The 10,347-nt window shown below is 39.8% G+C and overlaps 1 protein-coding gene across 1 annotated transcript; it reads right to left on the bottom strand.

Annotated features, from left to right (window-relative positions):
* Positions 1–384: 384 nt before the first annotated feature.
* Positions 385–9,004, bottom strand: LOC113664311 (uncharacterized). Its single transcript, XM_089210679.1, has 5 exons — positions 8,877–9,004; positions 6,570–7,223; positions 5,260–5,901; positions 4,246–4,335; positions 385–3,201 (listed from the first exon to the last, which is right to left on the bottom strand). The coding sequence occupies exons 2-5, from the start codon at positions 7,198–7,200 to the stop codon at positions 569–571; spliced, it is 3,996 nt and encodes a 1,331-aa protein (XP_089066805.1). The 5' UTR covers positions 7,201–7,223; positions 8,877–9,004; the 3' UTR covers positions 385–568.
* Between the last annotated feature and the right edge of the window lie 1,343 nt (positions 9,005–10,347).

Below are 10,347 nucleotides of genomic sequence, written 5' to 3'. Positions count from 1 at the left end.
TTTCTATCAGAAGTATTTTGTCTTCATTTGGAAAAAATTTGAATATTGTCCTTTTCACCGAATCTTCACAGAGTACGAAGAGCTCCAGGCGTGACACTTAAAAAATTTTTCTTAGGATTCTTCAAGACAAAATTCAAAATACTGTAAGGAAACAGTGAAATAACGAACGGCGAATGTATTTACCGTAAAACTGTTGACTATATGTTCAGGATGGCTCTTGAGAAAGACGATTTTAGAAGGGTTTCAGAGATCTGGGAATTTCGTGTTACAGGAAATTGGGTCGCGGCGCGAGTTGCATCAAGGTTGGAAATGGGCCTTTAACTTGTAACTGTAGGATAAAAAGAGGCTCCGAAAACAACAGTGAAATAAAGAAATTCTCCCAGAGTACCATTCTTTTTTATTATAATAGATTAAGTATGCATCATTGCAAGCAGATTTCTTCTCCAGATTGCAGGAAAATGCGTTTCTGGGAGACTTTTCTTCTAAAAATTTCCCGGGGGAGCATGCCCCCGGACCCCCCTAGAGTTTCGGGCCTTCGGCCCTCAATTTTCAAAGGTACCTGCTTACTTTAAATGGATTGCCCTCCTATTTTTACTTTGGTTAGCGTCTTGTTCACTTTCATTGCCTCAGCAATACATGTAGCACCCGCAGTACCAATACAATTGTATCGCAAATCCAAATTGGTTAGCGTCTTGTTCACTTTGATTGCCTCAGCAATACATGTAGCATTCGCATTACTAATACGATTCTTAGACAAATCCAAATTGGTTAGCGTCTTGTTCACTTTGATTGCCTCAGCAATACATGTAGCACCCGCATGCCTAATATCATTGTAAGACAAATCCAAATTGGTTAGCGTCTTGTTCACTTTGATTGCCTCAGCAATACATGAAGCACCCGCAGCACTAATAACATTAAAACACAAATCCAAATTGGTTAGCGTCTTGTTCACTTTGATTGCCTCAGCAATACATGTAGCACCCGCAGCACGAATATCATTGCATCGCAAACCCAAATTGGTTAGGGTCTTGTTCACTTTGATTGCCTCAGCAATACATGTAGCACCCGCAGCACTAATACGATTCCCAGACAAATCCAAATTGGTTAGCGTCTTGTTCACTTTGATTGCCTCAGCAATACATGTAGCACCCGCATCACTAATACCATTCGCAAACAAATTCAAATTGGTTAGCGTCTTGTTCACTTTTATTGCCTCAGCAATACATGTAGCACCCGCAGCACTAATACGATTCCTATTCAAATCCAAATTGGTTAGCGTCTTGTTCACTTTGATTGCCTCAGCAATACATGTAGCACCCGCAGCACTAATATCATTCCAAGACAAATCCAAATTGGTTAGCGTCTTGTTCACTTTGATTGCCTCAGCAATACATGTAGCACCCGCATCACTAATACCATTCGCAAACAAATTCAAATTGGTTAGCGTCTTGTTCACTTTGATTGCCTCAGCAATACATGTAGCACCCGCATCACTAATACCATTCCCAGACAAATTCAAATTGGTTAGCGTCTTGTTCACTTTTATTGCCTCAGCAATACATGTAGCACCCGCAGCACTAATACCACTGCATCGCAAAGCCAAATTGGTTAGCGTCTTGTTCACTTTGATTGCCTCAGCAATACATGTAGCACCCGCATCACTAATACGATTCCCAGACAAATCCAAATTGGTTAGCGTCTTGTTCACTTTGATTGCCTCAGCAATACATGTAACACCCGCAGCACTAATATCATTCCAAGACAAATTCAAATTGGTCAGATTCAAACTAGTACCAAACGACTTCGATAAATGCAAGTGAGAATCGCTTTTTTCTCTTTTGCATTCGTTGATGGCCTCCAATACAATTTTTGCATCACCGCCTTCATTTTTGTTGACTTCATTTGTTAAACCCTTTACAAGAGCCACAACCTGTTCATCGCATTTCATGGCCAAAATTCCACACGAAAACAAAAGTATTTGTTTAAGTTCAACGAAATACCTTGGATCGGAAAATAGTTCTTCAGGTTTCATTTCCTTGCTTTGAATCTGAGAACAAATGAAGAATGCTGCAAAGAATTCTTGAAAACTTTTATGAAAGAAGGCATAATCCAGTGTTTGTCTCAGTTTGCTGCTACTAGGCTGCACTGACAGAAATCCAAATGCAGTCAGGTCTTCTGCATGGTTTCCCAATTCACTTTCATTTAAATCCAGCTTATCGTCAAGTAAACTATTCAACGCTACCTTTCCAAGGTGATTCAATTGCGGTTTGTAATGGTTTGTCAGGTCTTCGATCTTTTCTAATAGTCCCTTCTTTTTTCTATATCTTCTCAAAACACATTCAACCATATCCAAGTACAGTTGAGCTCTGCTTTCGGGGAGTGTGCCCTCAAACTCTTCGCATAAAAGGCAAAGAAGTGCTGTGTTTAGAGGATTGGCCGCTATTTCTCTCAGGTTTTTATCTCGCGACATCCGTTGCGAGAGCTTGGTGGCTAAATCCGGCCTTTCTTTAAAGTACTTGGTGACAAATTCTATCACATGCTTTTCAGTGAATCCTTCGATCTGAAGCTGCGCGTCACAACATTTTCTCACCTCTTTTCCAGCTTCTTGTCTTGCTGTTGCAACTATGTGGCATCTGTGGAGTTCTCTTCCTTCAATTAATTTGGAAAACATCGACAATTTCCCGGATGGTAACTCATCCAATCCATCCAATATCAATAAAATGCTGGACTGATTTTCAAGAATAAACTGAAAAAATTGTTGTTTGACTTTTTCATCGATGCCTAGGGGCAGCAGCTGATCATCAATGGCTTTCCAAACGTCAGAGTGGATGTCTCGACATTTCAGCAACAATACCACTTTAAATGCTGTTGAGCCGCAGCCCTGAGGTGCTTGCTGTTTTGTGGCCCAGTCGTAGGCGTACTTTTTACAATAGGTGGTTTTTCCCATACCAGGTTCTCCTTCAATCAACACTGTTCTCGGCGCTGAACACTCTTCATACGGGTCTAATATCGATGACATGTCAACAAATACGTCAGTGATTTCTCCTCTCGTTCTCTTTCTTCTGACCACTTTGAGCCTTGTAAAAATATTGCCAAGAAAAAACTGAAACTCTTCACACCATGGAAATGGTGAGAGCCATCCCTCGCGAGTCTTGTACAGTTGGCGAATTCCATTGATAAGCTCAGTTGGATCAAAAATACCTAGCAGTAGCAATATAAGTAAAAAATCTAATGAATGCAGCATTGAAAATTGTGGTGCCTCTCTGGTATTCGGCATTGGATTTAAATAAGTGAATGAGTACGATACCGTTGCCAAAGAAATTACTTGGACGATGCAAAAAGGTTTTAGTGTATGATTCATGCTTGCTGATTAAAAGCCATTTAGATTATGAATTCAGGTAAACCTACTCTGTTTGTTCGGCTTCAAGGGTGTCTGAGGGTGAAACTCTGTCGTAAAATAAATTACTCGGGAGATTAATATTCATATCATTGGAGCCGTAGTCTGAGAAAGGCTTTTTCGGGATATACCGAGACTACGAACAAATAAATGGAAAGCAAACAACGCCTTTGTGCCTTCTTTGTCACGCGGTTTCATCAAAAGTGCTGGAGAAAACCGGGGGCTCGCCTGCGATGAAGTGGGAGGCTTTTCCTACAGTCTTTTCCTTAGGAAACTATTTTACTCAAGACGATCCTCATTCAACTATTTTCCCATGTAGAATTGAATACTCCACAATATGAGCGCAGGAAGGGTTTAGTTATTTTATTCAGAAATATGCAGATTTCATCTAATGCTACTAGGTATTCGGCACTGAATGTAAATTAGCGAACGAGTACGACACCACTGTCAAAGCAATTACTTGGACGATGAAAAAGGCATCAATGTACGATTCATGTCAATTTACTGACCAAAAGCTATTTGGCTTGTAAATACAGTGGAACCTGCCCTGTTCATTTCTAACATCGAGCCGAACTTAATGCCAATGTTTTCGTTAAAACTGTACCTCGTTTTATTTCGTTCTCCACTCTAATCAAAAGATAAAGTTTTCCAGGCTAATTACGGGTGAAAGTTTGAACAATTGGAGGAAATGAAAGTACACCGCAGAGATTATTCCAGAGATTGTCTAAATTGAAAAACTGAATCTCTTTAAGATAGGGTGATCTCTCCCTCTCTCACTTACAGGCCATGTTGACTACGGCTAAATTTGCGGTTAAGCAGGATAAGTTTTATTGTATAATTCAACTAACCTTCATCATCGCTTTCTCCCATTGCGGCTGTCAGAGTACACAGACTTTTCTTCATCTTTGCCATTTCGCCTATCATTTTCTTAACAGACCCTTTCGATGAATAACATTGGAACTTTTAGTCCGAGTGAGAGTCGCTATATTCATTAAAAGTTAACTAAATAGATCCTTTTCCCTTCCTCTGTTGTTGTTGTTGTTTTTTTTTCAATTTTATACAACATTCTAAAAAACTTATGGCTCGGCTGCAGCGGTTTCTGATAGTGAAACTCGGGAGATAAATATTGATATCATTGGAGCCGATAGTCTGAGTAAGATTTTTGTTAATTAAAAAAACCAAAGAACGCTTTTCCGCCCTCGTTTTCACGTCGTTTAATCATAGAAAAAGAAAAACGCTGGAACAAACCAGAGGTCCGCCTGCAATGCATTGTGAAGTTTCGTTCACAGTTTTTCGCTCGGGAAAATTAAAATAACCGCACGAGGCATGGAGGACAGTCAAGAGAAAGATTATAGCTTTTTGGGGAACGACTGGAAAAATCTCTACGTTTGCGTCTTAAAAATTATTAGCGAAAATGTAAATGTGCGAAAGTTTTCTTAATTTTTGCCTCATCGTGTACAATGCCCGGTCACATTCGCGAATTTAACAGGCTAAAGCAGCATTCGAGCGACGATTTGGTACTTAAAATATGGAGGAATAATAACACTGAAGCGACTTGAAGAGTTTTTTGTCTCTGATCGTGAATTACGTCAGTATTAGCCTCCACAGAAGAGGGGGGAGCGGTGCGAGATTAACTATATTTATGCAATCCCACTGTCCCACTGGGCCCCGGTATGTTCCAAGTAGTGGTTCTAGTTCTTCATTTTTCACGCGTGGTGCAAAAATAGCTTCCAAATATAAGACTAGTTCCGACCAAAATGAAAACTTCACAAGCTAGCCTGCATTGCCGTGTTAACTGAAAAAAATATACTTTTGTAGCCTTCTGATTCATCCACAGTGGCAGTGGACAATGTTTTTCTTACCTTCAATTTCTTCAAGCTTGTCTTTGATGCTGTCGTCGTCTATCTTCCATTGTTTCATCAGTTCACGATAATGCTCCTCGATATCTGGATCCATGTAGTCGCACTCAAGATTGTCGATTTTAGCTCTCAAATGAGCTCCTCCCAGTCTCACCAAGGCCTCTCGTATTTCGTGCCAATAAGCACTGAAACTACTGCCATCCACAAAGGCTTGTTCAGCATGGGCGTATACAGTATTCCTGTAATACTTTACTCTAGCGATGTCATCAGCCTTTTTTATGCTTCCAGCCGGGGGAAGACGATCCCATCCATTGGCAGGAGGGCCCAAACCACAGATATTTCTAAGAAGCACCGTTAGAAGTGTGATGTCGAAGGTTGCAGAAGACACGAGTGAGTGAGAAGGGTACAACTTCCCCCATTGCGTGGGATTCAGCACTTTCCTCTGCCCTCTGTACAGTGATTGCAATGTGGCGTAATGCACTGAGGTACTTCCCAAAACTGTATGTAGAGTCGCTGGTGGATGTATTTTGTCAAAAGTGGACCGAAGCACCTGAGATCCAACATTCACCAGGAGGCGGCATAGTCTTGCATAGTTGGTAGTCCCTTCCGTAGATGCGAATGACATGGAATTGATATTAATCAAACCTATTTGAAAAAAGAGAAATTCTCAATGGCCAATTCTGACCGAGAATGGTTTCAAATCGCGATGTCATTTTCTAAGTCCTTTCGAGCACGGAACACCGACTAAAGAACTATTTTGGCGACTTAACAAGAGATTTAATCAGAGATATTTGATCTCCAGACAGTTTTTGGATCAAGAAAGAGCTTTTTATTCAGTTTACAAAGTAACAACCAGACATAAACAGCAGAAATAAAATGTTATTTGAAAGTTTAAAGTGAAAGGAATAAGCAGGGGGAGTTCTTATTTCTTCTTGAAGGCCTTAAATTTAGTCAGTCCTAGCTGGTTGACGTTTGATTCCTAATGGAATGTAATCTGCCTTCTATGTACCAGTTTCGACATAAGAGTGTGATTATACACCTAAATGTTTTAAGGAAGGCAATCTTCTCGACATCTACCAATCTAAGACCTCTCCCTATCAGACCAAAATACTACAAATGAACACACAGTTTCAACATTGGGGTTTATTCTTCATTTTTCACACATGGCGCAAAAATAGCTTCCAAATGTAAGACTAGTTCCGACCAAAATAAAAACTTCATGAGCTAGCCCGCACTGCCGTGTTAACTGAAAAAAATATACTTTTGTAGCCTTCTGATTCATCCACAGCGGCAGGGGACAATGTTTTTCTTACCTTCAATTTCTTCAAGCTTATCTTTGATGCTGTCGTCGTCTATCTTCCATTGTTTCATCCGTTCACGATAATGCTCCTCGACAACTGGATCCGTGTAGTCGTGCTCAAGATTGTCGATTTTAGCTCTAAAATGAGCTCCTCCCAGTCTCACCAAGGCCTCTCGTATTTCGTGCCAGTAAGCACTAAAACTACTGTTATCCACAGAGGCTTGATGAGCATGGGTGTATACAGTATTCCTGTAATACTTTACTCTAGCGATGTCATCTTCGATGCGTATGTCTGTAGCTGGGGGAAGCTCATCCCATCCCTTGGTAGGAGTGCGCAAACTACAGATATTTCTAAGCAGCACTGTTAGGAGTGTGATGTCGAAGGTTGCAGAAGACACGAGTGAGTGAGAAGGGTACAACTTCCCCCATTGCGTGGGATTCAGCACTTTCCCTGTGTACAGTGATTGCAATGTGGCGTAATGCACTGAGGTACTTCCCAAAACTGTATGAAGAGTCGCTGGTGGATGTATTTTGTCAAAAGTGGACCGGAGCACCTGAGATCCAACATCCACCAGGAGGCGGCATAGTCTTGCATAGTTGGTAGTCTCTTTCGTAGACGCGAATGGCGATGAAGCCCCAGCCATGAACCTGACTTAACAAGGATGACCTGCAAACAAGGAATTGATATTAAGTTATATTAATCACACCCATCCAAAAAAAGAAATTCTCAATAGCCATTTGAGACCGAGAATGGTTTCAAATGGTAAGGTCATTTTGTAAATCCTTTGGAGCACGGAACACCAACGAAAGAACTTATCACCTATGTAATGAACATCACAATAACTTCATTTTGGTGGAAGGTTGATCAAAACCAGTAAAGTGGAAGGGGACAAGGGGCGGGAGCCCGGGAGAACAGGGGGGCAGGAGAGGGCGGGAGAGGGTGGAAAGAGGGAGAACAGGGGGCGGGAAGTGGGAGCAGAAATAAAGAAGGCAATAGTTTGTTATTTATTACTGGGTATTATTCAGTCAAAAACGCTTATCTAGCAAAGTTTTGAAATTTCCTATTAACATCCACCAAGGCTTAAAAGAAAATTTTGGAAGCAAGAAAACGTAAATTTGTACTCGGGCTGGAAAAACAGCATTTATTCAGGTGAATTTGGAAATCCCTTCAATTCGATTACGTCATAGGTCATGAACTGTAATAACTTTAATCGGGACCCAAGGGTCCCCCTGCCAAAACAAAGGCCAGAAAATTAACAATAATGTTAAGTTTTGGCACAGTTTGAAAGTTAAACCCAGGTTTCTGATCCTCTTGATTAACCTGAAGACAGAGCAAGACAATGAAGGGTGGGAGTCGGGAGGCAAAGGGGAACAAAACTATGGGAGGCGGGAGAACGTGGTACGGGAAGTGGGAGACTCTGACCCCCCTGTCTCCCCCACAGTAAAAATCAGTGCACATTTTACAGGTTGGCCACCATGCAACACCTGCAGTTCCATGAGCAGACCCAAAACTGCACCAATACCACTACCATAAATATATTAACACTATGTCTGGTTGCCAATATTTGCATAGAATCACCATGGTAGCAGCTAATTACTGAAGGGTACCTTGGAGACCTTATATTAGGATCAACTTGGCAAAACCTATGATAGACCGTTTGCATGAATGTACCAATTTCTCAAGACATGCAAACATGGGATAATAATTGCCAACCAATGTACTTTGTCAGGGATGGAACCAGCTCTCTGTATAAGATCTTCCACATTCCTATTTTAAGAGGGGAGCTTAAACTTTGATTTTATGTAAATTAATAAGTCTTAAACAGTGACCCAATGACAACCAAATGACAACCAAAGCCAAAGAGATGTGATCTGCTCAGCATAAAATTAAGCCTCTCAAATGCTAATGTTCAAGTGCATCAATCACAAAATGATCAAAACAACCCATAGGTCATTGTGCAGATGAAGCACTCTACAAACCTAGCTCTACTCAGTAATTACAACCAACTGTATATCAGAAGGACCACTAGAATTTCAGCAACTTTTTCTTAGAGTGTTTTCACATGTTTGTAGCCTAAAAAATCATAACCATTGATCACAAAATAATTAAATAGGTAATTAATATAATGCGTAGTTCCTGACAAAACATTACTAGGCAAAATAATTATTACTCACGTAGATATGTCTGAAATGAGAGCATGCAGAATTTTTTTATACAAACAGGACACAAGTACTCCCAGCAAATAATTATTAATAGAGATTGACAAAATGAAGCCAAGTTGCAAAACTGAGAGAAAAAAAGAGTATTAATTCCTCCTACCTTGAATAGAGTTTCCTGGGTTCAAGAAAATAACCCTTGAATCAGGGACAGTGTCAGAAAGTCTGAAAAAGGGAGGAACAGAACAACAATTACCGTATAACAGTTATGAAAGACAATGCATGGTGTTGCTACTGCTTATGTGCAGTTGTTGTTATGGTTTTTGTTATTAGTGTTTAGTCAAAAACACTGAAAACTTGGATGTGATAAATTTGAACAAAATAGGTATGCATGTAACATTTATTTCTCTCAAGATAATTACCATAATTAAAGTCATGCAGTCATAATATCCATTAATGTCCAAACAGGACACAATTATTCCCAGCAAATAAATTATTAACCCTTTAACTCCCACATCAAATTTGTAATTCTCCTTACTCCCAACCATACAATTCCGATAATGTTAGTTCAGAGAATTTAGTATTGAATCAACTTATTATCCCCAAATTTATATTTTTCTTTACTCTCATCACTTATCTGGTTGATATTGTGTTGATATTGTAAGGAGAAATTCTGTCTTGGTCACTCATGGCAATTAAAGGGTAAACAAAGATTCAAAAAGTGAAGGCAAGTTTCAAAAATGAGAGAAAAAAAGGGCAACAAGTCCTCCTACCTTGTATAGAGTTTCCTGGGTTTAAGAAAATAACCCTTGAATCAGAGATAAAGTCAGAAAGTCTGAAAAAGGAAGCAGAAGAACAACAGTTACTATATATCAGTTATGAAAGACAATGACAGTCACAAATAAGGGCACTAACAGGTGTCCCAAGGTTATGAGTGGTGTTAATGGCCACATTATATAATTATATCAAAGTAATTTCATATTATCTGCTGAGTTGATAATATAAATTCGCTATTGCGGTGAGGTTAAAAGCTGGCAATTCGTTTGTCAGCTTAATTGCTCTGACAAAGGGCTAACACTCAAAATGTCATCTTTTTAAACCTTATGAACTCAGTTGATAATACTAAATTATCCTGGTATAGTCTCCCACCGCGGCAGCACCACAGTTTCTTTAGAAACTTACCCCCTTTATTCATTTATAATTATCAAAAGTCAACTAGAATTTAAAAAAAAACAACAACAACAAAAGCCACCATGATTCACAAAGGCTGACCAAGTGTGACCCTCCATATGGTTTCAGGGACAAAGGTGATGACACACACGCAACACACCAACACATCGTGCAGAATTCCCATTGTTCCGCGACATTTACTAACAGAAGCCAAAAATATATAGATCTGTAATATTAGCAGCGAACTGTACTCTGGAGAGCTTTGATTAGTCATAAATTACGTGGGCTTTCCTCCTCAGGGAATATCACTCTAGCTCATTAACTGTTCAAGCAGAGCTAAGGGACAATAGCTTAATAGAAAGTTATTGTTAATGCTATTTTTAGAAAAAATCATCCATTCGTGCTTGTGTTACATGCTGGACGAGCGTTCAATTTTGAAACCTTCCGTTACATATTCATCTCTT

Source organism: Pocillopora damicornis, chromosome 6 (genome assembly GCF_964200805.1).
Source record: "Pocillopora damicornis chromosome 6, jaPocDami1.2, whole genome shotgun sequence".
Lineage (NCBI taxonomy): Eukaryota > Metazoa > Cnidaria > Anthozoa > Scleractinia > Pocilloporidae > Pocillopora > Pocillopora damicornis.
The sequence above is the reverse complement of the archived record's forward strand: the minus strand, read 5'-3'. Positions and strand labels throughout refer to the sequence as shown.